The sequence below is a fragment of the Ornithodoros turicata genome, unplaced genomic scaffold (genome assembly GCF_037126465.1).
Source record: "Ornithodoros turicata isolate Travis unplaced genomic scaffold, ASM3712646v1 ctg00000850.1, whole genome shotgun sequence".
NCBI lineage: Eukaryota > Metazoa > Arthropoda > Arachnida > Ixodida > Argasidae > Ornithodoros > Ornithodoros turicata.
Window position 1 is genome coordinate 500,090 of NW_026999405.1, and position 24,325 is coordinate 524,414.

Here is a 24,325-nt window from a genome sequence, read left to right on the forward strand (position 1 = left end):
TTTACAGGATTTGCACGTACACCTCTGTGAATTCTGATTACCGCAGCTTACGTTTGTTGAGTCAGAAAAAAAACGTTGCATAGCAGGAACATACAGGGTGTTTCAAAAAACGTGTCATTCGTACTTTATAAAAAAACGGGGCGACGGAAAAATACGGGGTAAACGGCATTTGTGTGGCAACTGAATTTGCCATCTTGCAAAAATATTTTTATTCGATTTTAATTAAAATTAATTGAATTTCTTTAATTGAATTCCAAAATTTCCCAAGTCAACCTAACGTGTTTTTTTTTTACAGAATTAGAGAGCCCGTAGCAAACTTAGTCAGATCCACCAAGAAATCCGCTCGATATTGCAAATGGAACTGCCCAAAAAAAGTCCCGAAATTGAGGCTTCAAAGTTTCGGGTATTCAACGGCGCACGAAATCAGACGCAAAGATTCCTGGAGAGGAGGACTTGCTCGTGCCCCCACGAAAGATAGAAGGTCGAAAAAAAAACAGGGCGGGAAAAAAGAGGCGGAATCATTTTTGTTTGCCGCTTGTCAACGTATGGTGGAATGTCACCCGCCTTGTTATCGGCGCGTCTTGTGCTGCACGCCGGTCCGGCGATAAACTGTTCTTCATGGGGGCAGGAACATGTCCTGCCCTCCGCGCATCTTTGCGACTGATTTGGTGCGCTGTTGCATACCCGAAACTTTGAAGCCTCAACTTCTGGACTTTTCTTGGGCAGTTCCCTTTGCAATATCGAGCGGATTTCTTGGTGGTTCTGACTAAGTTCGCTACGGGCTCTCTAATTCTGTAAAAAAAAAACGTGAGGTTGACTTGGGAAATTTCGAAGTTCAATTCAAGGCCACGAGACACATTCCGAACCTTGGATGAATGAATTTTGATAACTTGCTAATAATTTGGAGTGTCTGCTTCCCCCCTATATGACCCACAGAACCAGTAACCGCACCTTGACAGCCGACAAGGGTCCGAGCATCCTCAGCCTAGTGTGAACATCCATTGAACGCCTCCTGGACGCGTTAGTTGGGGTGCTCCAATAAGTATACAGCAGCAGATGTCCCACATACATCAATATATCAGCCTGTGGACACCGTCCGCACCCCATCCGCACTGTGTCCACAAAGAGGCGTTTGAGCGCCCGTTTTCGCTTTGACCCTCCGTCGTCTTTTTCTCTCCCGCTCCGTCTGACTGCATGCGTCGCCACCAAAGGAAAAATCTGTGCAGAAGGCTTGCTTTTTCGCCACGCGCGGAAGTGAGAGTCACGTGATGCCATAGCCCGTTGTGCGGATGATTCCAAACGCCGTTAGAGAGGCTGGAGAAACATGGCGGCGTCTGTAATGGCTTGTAGTAATACAGTAGTTTTCAACGCGAACAGCACCAGTACAGCTTGAAGTTTGTGCAGCAGCTTTAGGTGGGTATGCCTTGTAGGTAACGGATACAGCACAGGGGGCCACTATCTATGACCGAAATACAGGTAAAAGGCCGTGGTGCCTTTGTTAGCGCTCGCGTTTTAGACTCCACTGTTCTTGATGTCGCTTTAGCTCACTGGTTAGTGAATAAAAATGCAATCGATCCTAGCTGAGCTTGTAATATAGGCATATTAGCGCATGTCTGCTACTTTTATTTAGTGATCCACTCACTGTGTTCTCGAGGTTTTTTTGTTTGTTTTGTTTTTTCAGGCATAAACGGGAGCTGTGCCGCTCAGCATCGGTCATTTCTCATTGTGTGTGTCTCGGCGTCTCCCAGAAAGTGTTGCATGTTTTCTCTTTGAGCAATCTTGGAATTATTTACTGACTTGTGCGTTAGAGGTAAGAATGCTACGAGGGGTGTACAAGTCAAACCGGGACTTTCTGTCTCCTGAGTGTACAAATGGCTCGCGCTACATCTTCATTTTCACACGCGACAAGCCTCCGCGTTCACCACTTGATGGTCCAAAGTTTGTGCAAAATAGAACACACGTGCTGGACATGATGGCCGACAACGAGGTGAGCGCGCACATCGAACAGCGAATTGTCATGAAGTTTCTCGTGAATGAAGACGTAAGGTAATCTGAAATTCACAGAAGATTTCAGGTTCAGTATAGTCACGATACACTTAGCCGCAGCAAAGCGTTTGAGTCGTGCAAACGGTTCCGAGACGGCCGTACATCATTGCAGCACGATCCCGGCCGGGGCAGTTCCGAGCCCATTGTCAGAGTTCCTGAGAACATCCAACTTGTGGAGCGCCAGATCCTCAAGGGCCGACGGATAACATGTCTCGAACTGGCTCGAAAGACGGGTCTTTCTGTGGGAACGTTGAACGCTCTCATTCATGAACAGCTCCAGTTTCGATAAGTTAGTGCCCGTTGGGTCCCGAGGCAGCTCTCCGTCTTTGACCGGCAGAGAAGACTGGAAATCTCCCAAGAGCTGAGGTACCGTCTCGACACTGAAGGACAGCCGTTCCTTGATCGGATCATCACGTGCGATGAAACGTGGGCGCACCATTTCACTCCTGAGTCTAAACGCGCATTAAAACAATGGAAGCATCCGGGCTCGCCAGCTCACAAGAAGTTCCAAAGCACCCCGTCTGCGGGTAAAGTCATGGCCACGGTTTTCTGGGACAAGGCTGGCATATTTCATGTTGCTTTTCTGCCCAGTGGTGCCACCATCAATAGTGCATATTACTGCCATGTCGTCAGAGATGTACATAAAGCGCTGAAGCAAAAGCGGCCGTGACCCATCACCAAAGGAGTCCTCCTCCAACAGGACATTGCACGCCCGCATACCGCACATCTCACGACACGCACCTTACAGTAATGTGGTTGGGAGTTCCTGCTACATCCCCCTTACAGTCCAGACTTCGCCCCCAGCGATTCCCATCTCTTCGGGCCACTGAAGGCGTTCCTTGGGGGCCGCCACTTCAGCTACGACGACGACGTCAAGAATGCGGTCCGATCATGGCTTCTACGCGGCGGTAAGGATTTCTACGCTGCTGGCTTCCAAGCTCTCATGAAACGCTGGGGCAAGTGCATTAGTCCAGCTGGAGATTAGGTTGAAAAATAAAACTAATTTATCGCCTGTAAGTTCATTTTGCTTTTGCGAAATTGAAAAATCACGGTTTGACTTGAACACCCCTCGTAGATAAGCGGGATGTACTGCCAAATGCTGGTATGCGTGTGCGCCATAGGCAGAGACCGATGATGCCTGTATTATGTCTGCCGTTTTTATCAGTGTGCCTTGGCGGCAGAACTTCGACTTGGCCATTGAGTTCCAGAGGCTGGAAAACACACGAAGGAACAATTTAAAGGAACCGGTAGCCGTTCATAAGGCGTTTAGGAGCGTAAGGATACAGTTGCGTCGATTCCTTGCAAGATACTAACTAATTATACAGCGAGTAACATGGATGTTTTTTATCTTGTTTACATAACGTGGCGATATTGTGATCACGATCTGTATGAACGGGAATGGTCTGGATATGGCATCTTGTCACATTCTTTCATTATATGTGCTGCTTATGTGCAAGCAGGCATGTGCGAATGCACCTGTAAATAAAACCCACATGGAAATAAAGTGTTTTGGGTGCACACTAGCGTCTTTGTATTCACTTCATGATTACAATTATGATACTTCCATAGGCGGGCGGTACCTATGGCGCGAGAATAGATCCTCCACAGGTCCCTCGAAGATCAGCATCGGCGGTCCTACGACGTTCATTTCGCATAATTTGCTCTTGATTAGCAAGGTAGTACGGGGGTAGTTGAAACGTATCCGAGAGGAAATGTTTACGTTCGTGAGACGTACCCAGCATCCACAACCCGACGTTCGCTGGATGTTGATGGGCGGCTAGTGGTTCTGTGGGGGTTGGGGGGGGGATATACGTTGATTGCTACAAAAAAAAAAAAACTACGTCCCACCCCGTCCTCAAATCAGAAGCGATAACCACATAATTCGGCACTGCACCCTAAAAACAGAACTTGACCGTATTAGACGCTGCACGCTAATCATTGCTACGAATTATAGGGTTACGGCTTCTATCTCTTTTACGGCCCGTACCCACGTGCGGACTCATCTGGGGAAACTGCCTGCCGCAAGAGGCAAGGCGGCAGCCGCTACCGCATGCGGTTTCCGCGGCTCTCGTGATATCGACGCCCTGGACGTGCTGCAGACTGCGTGGGTGGCCGGATGAAATCAAGAGTGTGACGCAATCTCGGTTCGCCACCTGATTGGCCGAGAATGCGCGGCATGCTGCTAAAAATCGTGCATTGCGTGGTCGGAGCGAAGGCGGCTTCTCCCGCAGCGCGGCAAGAATTTTCCGCCCGGTGCGCATTTGCCATATGTGGGTACGCGGTCTTACCGCTTCCTGATCAAAGTTACTCTATTTTCTCTCTGGATTTATTGAACTTGGGTAGCCATACTTGTAGCACCGTGCAGATATGTTAAGGGACACTAAGGCGCAATAAAATATCCTCGCAGAATGAAACATGCCACAGCATTAGAAAGACAATGTGTTTCGTGATTTATGAACGTGAACGAAACCACGAGCTTCTCTCCTTCTTGAGCAGGGCGGAGTGGCTTCCCATTGATTTGCTCAAACGCTCAATCATTGCTGGAGATTGGTTGAGAAGACCAGTAATGACAGGAGAGGAGACTGAAAATTTCCGTCGCACATAGATCACCAACCCCAGTTCGATTTGTATTGCTGTCAAGGCAACGGCTTCATACGCACTCTTAAGAAAGAACTATACTCTAAAAACAGAGCTTCACCGCATAGGAAGCTGTGCGCCAACCACTGCCACGACTGATAGGGTCATCGCTTCTGATTCGAGGAGAGAAGGGGCGTACGCCTTTTTGTGGCAATTTGGATATATGGTAATTGCCACAAAAAGGCTCACGCCTCCCTGTCTCCTCGAATCAAAAGCGATAACCCTATCGTTAGCGACAATGATTGGCGCACTACGTGCCATGCGGTGAAGTTCTGTTTTTAGAGTGTACACCGCATGGCACGCTCCTAGCCGCTCCTAGCAAGGATATCGTTATCTGCCCCGATTTGTTGAATAGGCGAGGCGTACGCCTTTTTTGTGACACTTATGCAGTTCAAAATTGTCACAAGAAAGGCGTGCACCTCCGGTTTTCAATAAATTAGGGCAGATAACGATATCATTCGAGATGATGGTTGGATAGGAGCGTGCTATGCGGTGAAGTTCATTTCTAGGAGTGTACTTGCCGCTTTAGCGTCCCAAACAAAGCGTATGCCCCGCTTTTCCCTCGTACCAGAAGTGGTAATGCCGCATTGTTCCGTGCAACGGATTAGCCTTGCGCGTGTTATGCGGTGAAGTCGAGGAAACTTCCTACATGCACATTGTTATACACTGATTATGCATGCACTGTATAACTTATTCCAATATATACCTTCGTACGCTGCCACTAGAAGAAAGCAAGTTGACGTCACATACATGAAGGAAATACGAAGCACGAAACTTAATTGCACTGCGTAGTTGAACGTGACTTACATGACCACAATCTGTATTTTGGTCAATGGCTTGTCTTCCTTGATTTGGCACTCTGTGACTTCAGCCTTCATATCCAGGTGACCGACCGCTAAAACGTTCAGACGAATATAGATAAGTAGCAACAACAAACAAGTCAGGCTTTCCACACCATGTTACACTGTGAGGAGAGCGTTCTGGTACTTTCCTCACATTGAGCATATCCCGCAGTCCAGATTTATACACCATAGCACACGAGCACGATTTATGACGTTATTGGCTAATGTTATTCCGATTTAGAGTGTCGTTACTTATGAGACTCGCCGTCGAACGCCATTCTTGAAGTACGAGTACAGCTCAGGGAGTTTTCCACAACTTTCCATAATTCGGGACTTTACGTCACGAGACAACTGCTATCATGAGCAGCGCCAGAGTGGTCGCGTCTGTGGATTAATTTTGCCCACCAGAGGGTACTTGAACGTGCGCTGAAAGTTCTACACACGGCACGCCACATTTAACGTCCCTCGCGGAAGACGATGCACAACTTTGAGGCCTGTCTGATGTTTGGACAGATGATAAAAAACTGCATCAGAAATGCACATTCAGTGCCACGTGTTGTGGGATATTTTTTAGGGACAATGGAAGTTGCAATTGCCTGTATGCAGGTATGGAGCCGACCCGCATTATACGGATGCATCGCGCATTGCTTAGTACTGAAAGACTGGATGCGCACTGGATCTGGGTCAACAAAGCCACCGTTCCACGTCGCGAGGTCTAGTAACCCGCACTGTGAGAACCTCCCGACATAAAAGGTCAAAATGCTTTCCATGCCCAGGTTAAAAAGAAGCCGAGACTCCATGCCGAGTTCTCGGCTCATGGAACCCCACTGAAGCGGAGTTTTTCGGATCAATCTGAGTAAATTTCACCGCCGTATATTTTCGGAGGTTTTTCGGAATGGGAATCGAATCGCCTTTGATTTTATTGGCTGGAGCCGAGGCTTGAGTAGCCATGCAGGCTACCTCTACCGGGTGTTTCAGTTAAATCCCCGGGCTAAATAATTCGCGAACGGGTGCACCAATCCACGAGCTTTCTTTTTTACAAGTATCTGTCCGATACCACCTACAAGCTGCACACCGTGTGGATTAGTGGGAGGCCCTCATTATTAAGATAAAAATGCAAATGAGTTTCGTAAAAAAGCGTAACTTCTAAAGCAGGGCGCTGTCGGTATTAAAATGGGTACTACCCCTTTTGGGACCTTCAGTGGACACCTTTTAGAGAAAAATCTGCCACCGAAGCGGGTCATTTGTTGCAGTAATTAATTAGTTTCGGTTTACGTATTTTTGTCGCGGCTTGTCGCTGCGAAGCGCAAAAGGACGCTCTTTCACTCCCTTATCCATCAATGAATTACGTCCTTACACCAATGAATTACACCAATGAATTACACCAATGAAATACGCCCTTTTGCGCTTCGCCGCGACCAGCCGCAAAAAAAAAATACGTAAACCGAAACCAATTAATTACTGCAACAAATGACCCGCTTCGGTGGCAGATTTTTCTCTAAAAGGTGTCCACTGAAGGTCCCAAAAGGGGTAGTACCCATTTTAATGCCGACAGCGCCCTGCTTTAGAAGATACGCTTTTTGACGAAACTCATTTGCATTTTTATTTTAATAATGAGCGCCTCCCACTCATTCACACGGTGTGCAGCTTGTAGGTGGTATCGGACAGATACTTGTAAAAAAGAAAGTTCGTGGATTGGTGCACCCGTTCGCGAATTATTTAGCCCGGGGATTTAACTGAAACACCCGGTATATACGTCCCTTCTGCACAGTGCTTACCAATTTCCGAGAGCTACAAGTAAGTTCAGGCTATACGTATAGGTTAAAGCTTCCGAGGTGATTACAGATTATCTCGACTAACAATTCCAACCCTAGTGGAACAATTCTATGTTACGAACAAACCGTTTTATTTGCATTGAAATTGGAATTGAACTCTGCGGAACTGGATGCAGCCTACTTACCAAAGTCAAGTATATAGGTCAAACTATTTGACGTAGGAGATCAAAATGCAATCAAAATGTATTATCTATTCGTTGACTTTGATGTAGAACCAGTGTCAACATGTTTTAAAACGAGGTGCATTCAATATATACGGGGTGTTTCTGCTAAATCCCGGGGATAAATAACTCGCGAGCGGGTGCGCCAATCAAATAACTTTTTTTTTATGAGTAGCTCTCCGATACCACCTACGGTCTACGCACCGTGTGAATGAGTAGTAGGCGCTCATTATCTAAGAAAAAAACCGAAATGAGTTTCGTGAAAAAACATAACTCCTGAAGCACCTCATCATCCTTCGCCATTAAGATGAGATTTCCCCCTTTTGGGGCCCTCTTTGGGGCTTTCAGATAAACAACTGTAAATCAGTAATTAATTGCTTTCGCTTTACATATATTTCTCGCGGCTGGTCGCGGCGAAGCGCAAAAGGACATAATCCATTGGTGGATAAGGGAGTGGAAGAGCGTCCTTTTTCGCTTCCCCGCTATCAGCCACGACACAAATATGTAAACCGAAACCAATTAATTGCTGCGACAAATGACCAGCTTCAGGCAGATTTTTCTCAAAAAGGTGTCCACTGAAGGTCCCAAAAGCTAAAAGTCGTGAAGTTATCTTGCTTTGTGCAGCATAAAGTGATTTTATCCAAACGAATATCGTTGCTGTACGTAAACAATTGAATTAGAACAAGCATTTCATGGGCGAATATGTTATGGTGTACAGAAGATGCCATCGAGGCAAATATCTTTAAAATGTCCACGTGTTATCGCACGAATATCATTCAAACTTAGCACGTAAAGTACCTCATTGAATTCTTCGTGCCCGTTCGCAACAACCGACATGCTATGGACGACCGTGCCCTTACGCCATTGATTACGTAATGTCGCCACGCAAAGCATGCCGGTGGTCACTGTCAACTTTATCAGCCGACGCGTTTTTCCCGCTTCTCCTCCGCCACAACGAAATATAACCTCCGACTGGTCTTCTCGTGACGACATATGTTTATAAACAGAGGGTCGTCTATGGAGTGAAAGGGGCGTCCTCTAAGTGAAGCCAACACGACGCCATCTTACCGGAGGAAGCACATAGAGCCGCGCATCCGGATTACAAGCATTGTTGACTCGTGTATTGCGTACGGATGCACATAGAACCCACAGGAAGCACAAAGACAACCCCAGGAATCACCTTTCATTTGTAAGTGCACAGGAATATGGTCAGGAACAACGCATGTTTGCCTCCCGCCGAAGAGCCCGAGCCATTCGGCTGGTTGCCGGGAACCCCTGAAACTCCGCTCCGCGGGTAAGTAGGCGGTATAACGCGCATACCTTGGTAACTCATTCGATCATTCATCTTGAATTCTAGGGCAAAGAAAGATATCTGCCCCTGGCTTCACAGTGAGGTATATGCCCGCCGTCACTCCAGCTAGTATACACGATCTTTCACCTAACGTGACCAAAAAATTCTAACTGGAATTGTGGGACTTTCGGCAATTACCTTCTGACAACTTTTGACACCATTAAGGAAGGCTTTGACAATTTTTAATTGCGGGAAATTTATTTTTCAATTGAACTTTAAAACTCGCCAAGCGACCCTCACTTTTTTTAGAGAAATGTTAAGTCCTCCACGGATAACCACAGGCCAAACAAAGACCATGCACAGTATCGCAACAGCAATAGCCGAAAAAAAAAAAGTAAAATTTCCGCTTTAGCCCCGCCTGCTTGATTGTCGCAAAGAAGAGCGCATGGAATATGCGGGGTGAGGAGGAAGTGTTCTCGACTCTTGTTTTACCTTTCTTTCCTCCGCTTTGCCCGTGATGCTGGTAACAACCGTTTTATCACAAAGAAAACAAAACAAGCGTCTTATCACAACGAAGGCAAAACAAACCGCAATTTTTACTAATCATTTTCCAGGTATTTCGGTAAAATTTTTACATATTCTCTAAAAAAATAGAGGTTCGCTTGGCAATTTTGAAAGTTTAACTGACAAAAATAAATTTCCCGCAATTAAAAATTGTCCAAAGCCTTCCTCAATGGTGGCTAAAGTTTCCTGAATGTGATTGCCAAAAGTCCCACAATCCCCCGGCGAGTACGTCGCCAGTTAGAATTTTTTATCATTTTAGGTGAAACACCCTGTATACCGGGTGTTTCACGCAGGTCCCTCGGCTGAATAATTCGTGAACAGCTGGCGCTAGCAAAGAAATTTCTTTTTGCTAAAGATCCTTGGGACATCGGCCATGAACCCAGTAGTGAGCGGCTCAATTGCATATGCTCACCAATTAAATAAACATCCTAACTTTTAAATTTTATTTCGCACACTTACGAAACCTCTGTTTTACACATCGGGACCTTCAGCGAAAAATATTCCTAGAAAAAAAAAAACACGTCGACACTTAGCGATTTTTCCTAGTAAATGATTGGTTGCGGTTTACATATTTCTCGCGCGGAGCAGTGCACCAATGCGCTCTTTGGATCAGCTATCCGGCTGTCAATTTCGTCTTCATCAGCCTCGTTGACACACGGGGGTGACGGAAGGTAAGGGACCGCCGCAAGACAGCAGGAGACGCTTTGGTGTTCCTTCTCCTTCTCTACACTCTTAAAAATGAACTTCACCACGTAGCACGATCCTAGCCAACCATCATCCCTATTGACAACCTTCTCTCCCTTGATTTGATGAAAATGGGAGGAGTACGTCTTTTTTGTACGGATTATGCCGTGCATAAGGACACACACACAAACGAAGGTTCCGCCTCCCGTTTTCAACAAATCAGGGGAGAGAACGTCGTCATTCGGGATGATGGTTGGCTAGGAGCGTGCTATGTGGTGAAGTTAATTTTTAAGAGCGTACACTCTTAAAAATGTACTTCACCACATAGCACGCTCCTAGCCAACCATCACCCCGAGTGACATCGTTCTCTCCCCTGATTTGTTGAAAACGGGAGGCGTCCGCCTTTTTGTGACAATTAACATTTCTACACAAGTGTCACAAAAAGGCGTACGCCTCCCGTTTTCAACAAATCAGGGGAGAGAACGGGATGATGGTTGGCTAGGAGCGTGCTATGTGGTGAAGTTAATTTTTAAGAGCGTACCCCACTAGTTCACAGACCTCGCGCCCTATTCATCATCATCCATGATAAGAGCATGCTATCTAACCTACGGAACGACAGAACCGGCAGTGCTGTTTACCAGTCGCTTTAAGAACAAATACCAAAGCGCCGCTTGAGGCTGTTCCTAATTTTCCGTCGCCCCCGTGCGTGAACCAGGCGGGTGAACACGAAATTGACAGCCGGATGGCTGAACCAAAGAGCGCATTGGTGCACAGCTCCGCGCAAAAAAAAAATATGCAAACCGAAACCAATTAATTACTCGGAAAAATCACTTAGTGTCGACGCGTTTTTTTTTCTTTTTTTCTTGGAATATTTTTCGCTGAAGGTCCCGATGTGTAAAACAGAAATTCCGTAAGCGTGCGAAGTAAAATTTAAAAGTTTGCATGTTTATTTAATTAGTGAGCGTATGCAACTGAGCCGCTCATTACTCAGTCCATGGCCGATGTCCCAAAGATCTCTACCAAAAAGAAATTTCTTCGATGGCGCCACCTGTTCGCGAATTATTCAGCTGGGGGACTTTCGTGAAACACCCGGTATACTGAACACTGATGGGTAAAAGTGGGGCAGGTTGTCAATCCATGACTTGAAAAGCCGAGACGAGGTAGGGCCTAAAATAACTGACAAACACAAACACGGTCTCAAACTCAGCTGAGTTTGAGACCGTGTTTGTGTTTGTCTGTTTTTGTCCCTACCTTGTCTCTGCTTTTCAAGTCATGGATCGTCACCACCAGCTCGCGTGCTACCTAACCTTCCTTTCGTTATCAGGTCGTCAGATGCTGTATATTCTGATGGGGGGTGGGGGGTGGGGGGAGGCATCAGAATTGAAAAAAAAACGCAGATGGCGAGGAAGGTAGGCCTATCCATGACGTTACTAAATACGGCAAGGAGCATTAAAGTAAATAAGCAAATAAGCGAAAGTAAGAAGTAAAAAAGGAAATAGAGAAGTACGGTCTGGTTCATGGAAGACTTTAGAATTGAGCTGGTACTTAAAAGAGATTTATTTTTGGCTAAAACAATAAGATGGATGGTGGATCCGGAATCATCGGGGAAAACGACTTGAAGTATGGGGGGGGGGGGAATGGAATACTGCGGAAGAAATGGAGAAGCATTCACACAAGAATCAAGCAGGACAAGAAGTCGCAGCTAGAAATGTATGAGAGGATTCGAAATGTCAAGAGTTTTATAAGTTTAATTGTCATGTATGAGAATTTATAGGAGGTTTTATTTTTATTTTTTATTTAAAAATCCGTAAAAAAAACAATCACTGATCATAATACGTGAAGGAGGACAATGAGCGCTGCCTTTTTTTTGCATATGTATACCATCGGCTGTGGCCCTGCTGGACAGTGGAGTTTTTTATTCTTCCTTTTCCATTACTTTTTCCCTCCGTTTCCCCTGAGATACGTTGCGTGAGACGGGAGATGGGCGATGGGTTTACCATTTCCTCTCTCTTTCCTATCATTCATTTTCTTCTTGAATCTGTAGTTTCTCATTGTAAATAAATAAATAAAACACCCGGTTCTTGGTGGGCAAGTAGCGAGAAGAACGCGTCGCCTGATAAGGCTGATATATGCCTACACTGTTAAAACAGAACTTCACCACACAGCACGCTCATAGCCAACCATGATTCCGAATGATATCATTCTGTGTCCTGATTTGTTCAAAACAGGGGGGGAGTCGCCTATCTGGGACAAGCATAATGTATCCCAGATAGGCACCTCCTCCCATTTTCAACGAATCAATACACAGAATGATATCATTCGGAATGATGGTTGGCTAGGAGCGTGCTATATGGTGAAGTTCTGTTTTAACAGTGTACAAACTAGTTTTGTGGGGCGGCGAAATGTAATCGGTAACCTAGGGGCTCAGGTCGTCTACATTCGAAAGACGGAATTTCATCTCACAGCACGCTCTGCGCCAACCATTCCCACGAATGATAGGGCTATCTCTTCTGATTCGAAGAAAGAGCGAGGCGTACGCCTTTTTGTGTCATTTTGGATACATGATAACTGACACAAAAAGGCGTACGGCTCCCTTGATCTTCGAAACAGAAGCGATAACCCTGTCATTCGTGGCAATGGTTGGCGCAGAGCGTGCTATGCGGTGAAGTTCAGTTGTTAGAGTGTATAAGCGTCCGTGAAGTTCCGCGACACTTCCTTCCTGTTCCTCTTCTTCTTTTTTTTTTTCACAGGACAAAAGCTGAACGTGCAATTTGTCCGTTATAGCGTGAGATGAAAAGTGCTGCTGTCTCTCTCGTGGTGGCGATCTTGTTTTGGGCCAATGGCAAAGCAACAAAGGGTTATTCCAGATGGTAATCAATCAGTGGATAAGATTGCGAGCCGCGACTGCGGTTGGTTCCGATACGCACGGTAACGTTACCAACGAACAACGGTTACCAACGGTTTGCTAACACTGCCTTCTTTTCTTGACGTATAAACGGAAATCTGGTTGAAGTTCCACTTAATGTTCCCACCAGTGTTCAAGCGTGCGCGCGCACATCAGCGTCCATAATTCCATCGCAAATTATGAAGACGGCAACATGTTAAAACTATTACATCCAGTCGTTAGCGTTCTAGTACGTGTTGTTTCACTTACTGTACTTGACCATTTTTTCGATGTCTTCTCTTGCACAGACAGAAGGAACGCACAGGCCTAAGCGGAACACCAGGAGGCTCCCTGGAATGCGCAACGCATTTTTCAGCATCTGAAATTGACAATGTGCATGGTTAGCGGTTTTATGGCTTCTCACGTGCATCAAAACCTAACTCAAACTCTCGTTCAATATCAATCCGGCTTCAACGCCCCTCCTACAGTTATTTCTATTCCCCGCTGGGGTTCTCATTATTCGGAAATAATTGAAGCGGCTATGCACTTCTTCTATTGGTTCCACGTGTCAGCGGTAGACGGACAGCTTTGGTCGCGTCCTACGACCCAGCTGATAAGTGTACAAGAACTCGCAAATACATGTTAGCTGATAACAGGCCATCAGTGTGAAATGACATCAGTGGGCCTGGCTCGTAAGGGAGGAAGTGTGAGAAGCGTGATATAAACCGGTTTCACGAGCCCGTTTTTCTCCATCATGTTTTGAACTGAGCCAAAACGGACCCATTGGAATCTACGGAGTCGATTGCGTACCGCTTCTATTTTGGAGCAAACGGATCACAAATACGGTCGTGTGACCAATGTTATACATATGCCAGCAGGATTGCGGAATTAGGTGACTCACTCCATTCCAATTCAATTCCGAGGACTGGAGATATGTGCTAACTCCATTCCTTTCAATTCCTCGGAGCGGAGAGGTGTTGTCAATGCCCATTCCTCGAATGGCTTGGTAGTTCCCTTTCCACTGGGGTAGTGTATCGCTCCTAGCGGTGAAATACCCCATTCGTCATCTCAAAATAAAGTTGTTGTTGTAGTCCTTCAATTCCCGAAAGGAACAAGGGCAATATGAATGAAACACAAGAAGTCTGTTAATGCCAGCCACGCTGTCACCATGCGAGCATTGCTTCTCTATAGTTGTCTTCAGACCCCTCTGTTGCACCCGGCCTCCTGCGTGTGTGCCGGGTGCAAGGAAGTTCCTTCGCATTACTCCCCAATCGAACGTTATGAAGTTGCGTCGCTTCGGTAGCTGACGACGGGGCGCGGATAAACTCCTCACCACAGAACCGTTGAAGCCGGATAATTACTCAACGCCTCTATCACGACACTTATATTGTGATTTTATTTCGCGTTGATGGTGCTTGCCTTTTGTATGTCACCTGAACTTCTCTTTTAGCTTTCTAAGTTGAGGGAACGAAGCACTCTTTGGAATAAAACTTTAATGTTCACAAGCTTTCGTGCAGAACCTGCACTGCATATGGTGTGTCCTCATCAGGTTGTGTCTTCACCTGATGAAGTGCAGGTTCTGCACGAAAGGTTGTGAATACTAAAGTTTTATTCCAAAAAGTGCTTCATTCCCTGGACTTATTGTGTTCCCATCACTGCTACCAGACTGGCTGTGTATTTTCCCTTTATCGCTCAAGTGTCTCTCTAAGTTGCTTCAAATATATCTAGGAAATAATCCACCAGTGAAGAGGGTGAGGCGAGAGGTCGTCCACTTCCAGGCACGCCTGAAGCGTCTTTGTCAGGACTACCTGCGTCCATGGGGCGTTCCTATAGGATTTCTTTTTCAAGGGGGGGGGGGAGGCGCAAAGCGTGAAACCACCTCACCTCCTTTCCTGGAGACGGACGCTGCGGACTGGGCGGGTGTTCGCAGGTTCAGATTATTGTGACACCTCAGAGAAATCATGACCTATGAATATAAAGAGTACACAGTTTTCACAAGTGACGTTGTTCCCCTCTCAGTACGCCCATGCCTGATTTAGAAACACATCACTGTTTAACTACTCAAATTCACGAATTTTCGATGTCTGTCCAAGTCGTTTTAGCGAACGAAGGCTACATTTTAGCGCCCGTTAGGTTTAGCAGGATGGACACGAGGGACAGCACGCTGGTTAGGTTATTATTAGGTTGATCCAAGTTCAGTGTCTGCATTCTAAGTTCGCTGTTGGCAGTTTCCCGCGCGCGACTTTGCATTTTATAGTCAGCTAACATTTATTTACAGTTTATTTTGCAACGGGGATTTTGGTCACTTTATTTCGAGGTACACCCGAGTTCAGCTAACATAAAAAAGTCAAGTATATGACCGCCATAAACGAGAAATAAAATCACATCGCATAAAAACGCGAAATAAAATCATATATAAGTGCAGTGAAAGAGGCGGTGAGCAACTGTCCGGCATCAGCGATTATGTGGTGAGCAATTGTCCGACATCAGTAGTTTTTTGGTAAGCAATTGGCCGGGATCCGCTGACGACAGCCAAGCTCGGCACGGCAGCCGGGCTCGTGACGCTGAGCAGGTGCGATGGGTGATCGTGGGTTCAAGATACAGAATTACGCAGCGTTAAACCCAAGATTTTCATAGGGTTACCCAGGCCATTTCATTCCGGAGAAGAAGCGGAATGATTCCATTCTCACTCTAGTAATAATTTCCTTGTTGCCATTCCATACCCATTCCATTCCGAGCTCTATAAAGAAGGAATGATTCCGGAATCATTCCAGCTCTCCAGCAACTCCGAAACCCTGCATGGCAGCACTCCTTCCTTGTCTCAGGGGTTCAGTCCAATATCATCATGTATCACCAGATAGCGTGCATTTTGACTCTTATTCACAGCACTACTCTAGTTTGCGCCGCTACTGTATTCGCTGTTTTTTTTTTTTTTAGTATCGGAGTGTAGCGATCCCGCTGCATTTTGAATTTGTAATAGAAAGAGTGTTTCAACTACAATTACGGTTAGCGGCGGAGTGTTTCTCCGCTACCACTACGTTTCATAATGTGGAAGGCATGCAAGACAGAGAAAAAAAGCGGGATAACGGAGTAGCAGAATTTTTTCTTGTTATTCCTTTTTAGTTACATTTTAATCTGACAGACAGATGTGACGATCTCCTTCAATTTCACCAATTCTAATAAACTAAGCGCTATTATTCCTAAAATATTCCTAATGTTTAGGAATATAATTCGTGTTATTCTGTTGCTTTGTTGTTGTTGTTGTTGTTGTTGTTTTTTATAGTTTTAACTCACATTGGCGAATCATACACGTATGCATAACATACTGCCTGATACGGGCTACGAGTCTTGTTTCCGTCATACAATTCGTTGCTAAACTATAGTGCGAGCATATTGATAGCACATTTCAAATAAAATAGCGCAAATGCTTGCTAGCTGCTGGAGAAGCTCCATGCTGCAGGAAAAGCCTGCGTTTGGGCACAAAGGGAACGTGCGACACGGAATGACTTTGTAATTTTATCGTTCAGAGCAGATAAGCAAAACGTCGTGCCTTTTGGGACAGGAGTACAAGATATTGCCATAGTCTGCCACTCCAAACGTATCGGCGACTTTTGTTTGACAGCGTATGCACCGCAAGTGTTTCCGAGGGGGGTATATGTTTATTCACACAAAAAGGAGATGTCAGCCAGGCAAGTGCCAGCTTGCTACTCCTTAAAAAATCCACGTTAGCTTGCACAGGTTGCAGGACGGGATCACATTGAGTGCAAGTACACTATAGGTATGTGTTACATGATTTAATGTATGCTTAATATGTGCTCTCTACAACAGTCTCTACAACGGCGGGTGGACGGCGTCCCATGCGAACGTTTCCGTACTCTCTCGAGAAAAGAAAGTCCACGTAGCTTGATAAACACTTTTATTATAAGCGAAAGAATCTCAGACACAGGCAGGGGCGGATCCAGGATTTTTCTGGGGGGTCCAACCGTGGACATCATGCTAGACACCCGATCTAGGGTCAATTAAACAATATGTGAAGACAGAAGTTGAGGATTGGGTCAGGACATCCGGAACCCCCTGTAGATGTGCCCCTGGACACAGGTGCGTTTTAGTGATGGCATGTTATATCGAACAATATACTCCAGCAATGCGCACTCACGAAGCCGTTTGTTGTGAAAACCGGTCCCCCTATTCTGAATGTACCCAAATATACGGTGCGAACGCAGCATTCCGGTTAACATCTTCATCAAGCTGCTGCACACTCCTCTTTGTGTTTTGCATGTATAGGACGCTGACGCAAGAATCACGTTTTTACCATTGGCTACAACCTTCTGTTCTTCTGCCGAACGCGATCCGCTCGAGCAGTTTGAGTAGTTTGGCGTGCCGCCATCCATCGGGGCTCAAAAACTGCCGCGACCGGATGGACCTAACCCGAGGCTAACCCCTGATTGGCCACTTGCACGCGTCGTGCCCGCCTCTTCCGTTGCCCAACGCCTAATATCCAGGGTTGGCTACCGCAAACGGAAACGAGAAACGGTAATTGCCGAAATTCAACAGGAAACGAAAATGGAAGCGGAAACAAAATTGTTTTAGTTTCCACTACCAGAAACCGAAACGGAAACGAAATTCAAAAGTGGTAAAGTTAACGGAAACCAAATTCGCAGGACGTTTCCCTCAGTGTTTTAGCGATAATATGAAAATTATATATATATCCGCACTATTCTTTCGGTCATCATTCATTCATTCATTCGTTTATTTTCGGGGCTTTCTTTCGTGTTGAGCCCACTGCGCAGCAAGATGGACGCGAAAGTTCTGGATGACTTGTTATTTCTGCGCACGAGCGGGGACTTTTGAAACTTAAAGGGACAGTCCGGGAAAACCGGAAGTTGATTTTTTTCAACTGCCACGGAGGCTTACATGCTGGGTGGAAAGTTTCAGCTCACAAAATGGCGTGGTTTTCGAGTTATCGAATAACAAATACTCCTCTGAAGACATCCGGTTTCGTTTTTCTCCCTCGCATACTCCTTGCCTCAAGGATCCTCTATGTACGTCAGCCGTCACGTGAGCATGACGTCCCCAATGGACAAAGTGGAGCGGAGGACTGCGCCGTTGCTGGGAATGCAGAGAGGTGATTTTGTCTATGAGTGTACTGAACAGAAAGCTACGTCGTGATACCTGTGTTTACATTGACGCTACTGTGCATTTTAGTCTACATAACGCGTGATTGCTACTCAAAAACATTATAATGGACAAACGCTAGCACACAACACTCAGCTATAGCGCAAGCAGGCATGCGCAAGTCACGTGCGGCATTGCTCTTATGCACGTCAAGCGAGAGGTCGCTGCGACCTTTACTCGGGACCAACTGCGGCATAGAAAAAAGTCGATTATAAATCGTGCGATACGATTTCTTCTGAAATATTTTGCACAGTTGTTGTGAGGAGTATTAGAAATCATAAGGCGGTGTTTCCCAGACCTATGTTTTCGACCGGACTGTCACTTTTTAAAGGCATGTATTTCCGCAACCTATAGAGAGGCATCTACTTGCGGTGTATACCTGAAATAAAGTTGTTGTTTTTACTTGTGGTGTATAAGATTCGTGACGGACTTTGCACTAAAGTCTTTAGTGTTTGCGTTTGGTGTGGCAGTCCTTTTGCATCCATTATGTAACTAGAATATCTGACATGAAAAAGCCAAAACCAGACAGTACGAGTTCCGGATGAGAAACAGAAACCAGTACCGAAATGACCTCGGAAACGGAAACGGAAACGAAATTCTTCAAAGGAAACGGAAGCAGAAACCGCTGCCGAAAATCGTCCAGAAATGAAAACAGAAACGGAAACGAAACGCCGAGTTTTTCAGTTACCGGAACTGGAAACAATAATATTTTCGGTAACCAACCCTGCTAATATCTATTCGCCTCCGGCTTCGAGGGGAGCGTCGCGTTTCTATTGTTCACCGCCGTTCTGGCTGCCACTCTCCAAACGCTGCGGCAGGACGCTGGGACATATCCGCTCCCCCGTCCCGCTCCGTCCTGGAGAAACGTTTCTACACGCCTCATGCGATTGCGCCTTTAACACGTCATCCCTATACCTTTGAATGCCATGCAAATGATGAGGACGGCGCTCAGAAGAAGAACAGTATCTGTTCGAACCGTAGGCGGTTCTCGTCATGAAGCATTTCCCTTCACATTTTCCAACCGGTTCGCCGGATTTTCTCTCCTTCTACCAACACTCCCGTCAGCTTGTCTTCAGACGTTGTTAAATGATAGCAGAATATTTTGTACGAAACGCGGAGCATTACCGGTACACAAGTGATTTCAGAAGTTCGGGTGTCTTGTGCTACACTCTAAAAACAGAACTTCATCGCATAGCACCCAGTGCTCCAACCATTGCCAAGAATTATAAGGTTATCGGTTCTGATTCGAAGAGAGAGGGCCTTTTTGTGGCAAGCTTGATATATCCAAATTGCCACAAAAAAGCGTACGCCCACCTCTCTCTTCGAATCAGAAGCGATAACCATATCATTCGCGACAATGGTTAGCGCACAGCGTGCTATGCGGTGAAGTTCTGTTTTTAGAGTGTAGTTCTTGTACTTGTTGGACAGTACACATTAGGGGCGTCGGAAGGAGGGAAAAAGGGGCGTCGTCCTCCCTGAACTTCCGCTCTGAGGGTCCCGCAACCCACTTTCATCCGTACACTCTTAGAAATGAACTTCACCGCATAGCACGCTATTAGCCAACCATCATCTCGAATGATATCGTTATCTGACCTGGGGGCTTAATCGCTTCATCGTCGTTACGGTCCAAGCTAACGAATGGCGGGAAATTAAAAAAGGTGGGCACGTGACACATTGCGCGTGACGTGTACCACGGCCTTCACGTATCGCGCGAAGAGCGGCGTGCACGTGTTATATCACGTGCCCAGCTTTTTAAATTTCCCGCCCGCCTTTTTTAATTTCCCGCCACTCGTTAGCTTGTCACGACCGCAACGACGATGAAGCGATTAAGCCCCTGATTCGTTCAAAAGGGAGGCGTACGCCTTTTTTGTGACACTTAGCGTACTGGCCATGTCACGTCGAGACTGGGAGGTACCCGGGTTCGAATCCCGGTGCCGGCTGTGCTGTCTGAGGTTTTTCCTGGGTTTTCCTCAGACGCTTTTAGACATATGTCGGCACAGTTCCCTTAGAAGTCGGCCCAGGACGCACATTCCCCCAGGGCGTCAGTCGTGACGTTGCCCACATACGTGAGGCCGACAACGGCAAGCCCTATCACCACCACCACCACCACCACCCTGTGACACTTATGCTGCTCATAATTGTCACAAAAAAGGAGTACGCCTCCGATTTTCAACAAATCATGGCAGATAACAATATCATTCGAGATTATGGTTGGCTAGGAGCGTGCTATGAGGCGAAGTTCGTTTTTAAGAGCGTAGTTGTCGTCTGTGACAGATTCGGTTTCGGTTCTGTTGCCGTAGAATGAAAACGAATTAATGCCGGTTTAAAAAGAAGAAGACGAAATTCATCCAAATAGGTACACTCTTAAAAATGAACTTCACCTCATAGCACGCTCCTAGCCAACCATCATCTCGAGTGATATCGTTATCTGCCCTGATTTGTTGAAAACGGGAGGCATACGCCTTTTCTGTGACAATTATGAACAGCATAAGTGTCACAAAAAGGCGTACGCCTCCCGTTTTCAACAAATCAGGGCAGATAACGATATCACTCGAGATGATGGTTGGCTAGGAGCGTGCTATGAGGTGAAGTTCATTTTTAAGAGTGTACCGTCTCCCATCCCCTGTGATACCGTATGTAAAGACCTGCTGCGCAAAGAGTATGGCGACGCGTCATTCAGTAATCTTGCTTACACGGTGCAGAAAAATGCAGATATGCGCTACTGTAAAGGGCATCGCCTTGTGTTTGATCAACGCAGGGAAGGAGTCGTGCAAAAAGTTTATCACCAGAACCGCTGGGGGAGTTCGAAGTTTGGAAAGATATAAGTTAAATCCAGAGAACGTTCGTTTACGTTGCTCGCCCTCACAGTCTGGATGTCTTACAGGGTGGTCCGCCAACTATGTCAGAAATTCATTGTAGAAAACGGCCCCGGAGAGACATGCGGTCGAGGGAATTTTTTCTGTCAATAACTTTTGCCACATATCGGTAGCATTTTTATTTCATTTCAATTGACGAAAAGTTAATTTATTGAATTGAACTCCGAAATTTCCCAAGGCAACCTAACGTTTTCATTGCGGAAATGGGTTCTTCGTGGTCATTTTACTTAGTATAGCACATACTCCCACTCGTAATGCAATGGCCGTTGCCGAAATAAATTCGCCGAAAATCCGCGGAAATGAGCCCGTGGAAATGAGCGCAAAGCTGCGGAAAAAGGAGGTTGATGGGATGGTTGATAGAAGTTGGTGCACAGCTCGTTCGCTAACACTCACGCTGTTATGGCCGGTCTCGCCATGACGAAACCTTTTTCTTTTTCCGCGGGGCCAGCAACAGGGGATACATTGCACTCATCTGTTCACACGCGTTAGTCTTGGTCTACAGTTTAGAGATGTGAACGTCGCCTCCTGTTTAATCCAAAAAGTGGACGAACTGCGCATTATAATGCACGTATACAAGGACGCACGGAGAAACGAACCTACTGTTACACGAGCGCAGCGGAGCAGGACCAGGGAGCGGAACCGGAACTGAATCCGAACTGAAAACCCGGAAAAACCGTTATTTTCTGACGAACCCGAACCGAACCCGAACAATTTTTTTGCTTGTCGTGAACCTAACCGGAACTGAACCGAAAAAAAATTATACAGGTACCGGTTCGGAAATCGGTTGAGAGGTGAACTAATTGTACTACTGACCCACCTTTTTTGTTTGTTTGTTTATTTTTTGCATAGATTGAGAAGTTACCCGTCAAAAAGAACTCGTTACAAGTTAAGTTACCGTGTGCAAAATGTAACTAAGTTAATAACGAAGTTCTTCAGCCTGAAATGTAACTCGCAGTTACTGAGTTACTTAAAAAAAGAACGAGTTACTTCCAAGTTACTTCGGACACAAAGTAGCATTATACAGGTGCAGCGCGCGTGAGCAGTTGAGTTAGACCTTGAGTTGCCTGCAGAGGAGTGCAACACGCTTAGATCGTTTTCGTTTATGTACAACAATAGAACCTGTTTGTAAATAAATGACGTCATAGTGTTCGACAGCGCCACAAATTTGGTGGAGTTAAACTACGCTCGAAGCTAGAGGTGAACATGCAAGGTCAAGCCCGAAGGCCACGGTCTTGGTGGGATTATGATATGGTCCCTTAAAGGGACGCGACCCTCGGTCCTGCTTTTCCTTCAATGGGAGGCAGCGAACAAGTACCCGTTCGTGGAACCCAGCACTCTCCTTCCGATTTGTTTCGGTTTCAGTCTGTCTACCAATGTCATGATGACCTTTCTTTGGTAGAGGTCTATTCGAACGCTTCGCATCTTACTCCCTGTGGGCGCACCATGCTTCATTTCAATGGCAGCGGTTCTTACTTCCTGTCCAAAATACTGTCATTGATTGAATAACGCCTTTTATGGCAAAAAAATGCCATGAAGGAACTGGAGAGAAAGCAAGAAAACATGTGGACGTGAGTGAAAAGCCAGTAAAAAGTAACTTGGAACTTAACTTAAGTTACTTTGGTAAAGTTACCTGAAAAAGGAACGAGTTCCTCTGAAAGTTACCACGGCGCAAAAGTACCGAGTTAAGTTACAAGTTACCAAAAAAAGGAACTTAGTTACAGTAACGAGTTACTTGTAACGAGTTACCTCGAACTCTGATTTTTTGTACGATGCCAGATGGGGGTAAAAGTTTGTGACTGTAGCGCCGGTTTTTTTCCGCAGCAAAATAGGGCGCTGACCGGGTTCTGCCAAAAAGATTCCAGCACTTCGCTTTTCGTTTTCAGGACACGACCACAAGAGTACAATACCTTAAATATCGGGTAAATAATAAATGTGTTTATCACTTGTCTTGTGTTTTCACCTGCTTTCCTGGAAGGTTTTTCACCTGGAACGGTTATGTCACGCCTTTCTCTTACAACCGTGTACGGTGAGCGTAAGCTCGCTTTCATGTAGCAAAATTGCTGCCCATAAACCGGTTAAAGCGGGACCGAAAAAAGCAACGGTTCCAATCCCTGTAAATGTTCCGACCGCTGACCGATTTTTTTTTGTCTGTGTGTGTGCGGGAGGGGGGTGTTCTCCCTGAGCCGAACCCGAACCGAACCGATATACCTAAACCGGTTCAAGCTGATCATTTCGGTTCAGCAGAGCTAAACCCGAACCGAACCAATATGCCTGAACCCGAACCCGAACCGGACCGAAAAAAATACCGGTTCTGATCCCTGAGCAGCTCACGGAAACATACTCAGGTGTTAGATTATGCCATATATGTGTACTAGCGCGGCATCAGATAGCTTTTCCTATATTTAAATTATGAATTTAATTTAATATAAATTATGAATAAACTGACGCATGCGCGCATCGTAAAGATGTTTTTGTTTACGACCGTACCTGTGCTACAAACACGATCGCTCGAGTCACGGAGATGACAGTCTTGCCGGGCAGATTTGTTTTTTTTTTCCCGCATTCGCTCCCCCCCCCCCACCCCCATCGCTACGGCTCTCTGCGTAAGATCCAAGCATTTTGGATCTTTTCATGTCACGGCATGTTGAGATTCTGTAAGGGCATGTGAGGCCCAAACCTGCTGTTTTTTGCATTTCTTTTTCCCCTTTGTTTCTTTTTGGCAGATTTTTTTTTTTTCTCCTTTGGGCGGAGCTGTAAAATTTGTGGGGGGTGCTTGAAAAATCCCTGCCACGAACGGCAACGTCCCTGCTGGTGTTTATCCACATGTAAGGTTACAGCAAGTTACTTTGAGAGTGCTAAATTGTACTCCACCGTTGCACCGTCTGGCCATCGAAGCTCTTGCACATTTTGTTACGGACAAGACATAGGGCGGAGGTCCCGTCTTTAGCCGTCCTACTCCGTTTAGTTTACAACTAACAACACACGAGTACAAACTAAGAGTTCCTATATTTTCTGACCAATCTCTCTGCATTATCTGGACGCCACAGGACTTCGGTCCTTATTGTGACGGAACTCATTATTTCATTCCCCGCCTCACCTCCAGCAATGGGGTAGAGTATCGCCCCCGGCGGTGAAACTCCCCAGCCATCATCCTGAAATAAAGTTGTTGTTGTTTTTCTGTGCATTATTTTTTTTATATATTTCTCTACTCCACGCAGAAAAAAAGAAAAGACTGACTAATGAAATACCGGAGAGCTTAATTATCGTTGAAAATAGAACGATTAACACATAACTCGATCTAATGCAACTTCACGATTTTTGAAACGACAA

At 45.9% G+C, this 24,325-nt stretch overlaps 1 protein-coding gene across 1 annotated transcript in view; it reads right to left on the bottom strand.

Moving 5' to 3' along the window:
• LOC135375313 (nose resistant to fluoxetine protein 6-like) overlaps positions 1–24,325 on the bottom strand; it is an 85,328-nt gene that overhangs the window by 30,945 nt on the left and 30,058 nt on the right. Inside the window, exons 3-4 of the mRNA XM_064608054.1 lie at positions 13,215–13,323; positions 5,491–5,578 (exon numbers count right to left, since the gene is read on the bottom strand). Of these exons, the coding sequence (XP_064464124.1) occupies positions 5,491–5,578; positions 13,215–13,323 (197 nt within the window). The remainder of the gene's footprint in view (positions 1–5,490; positions 5,579–13,214; positions 13,324–24,325) is intronic.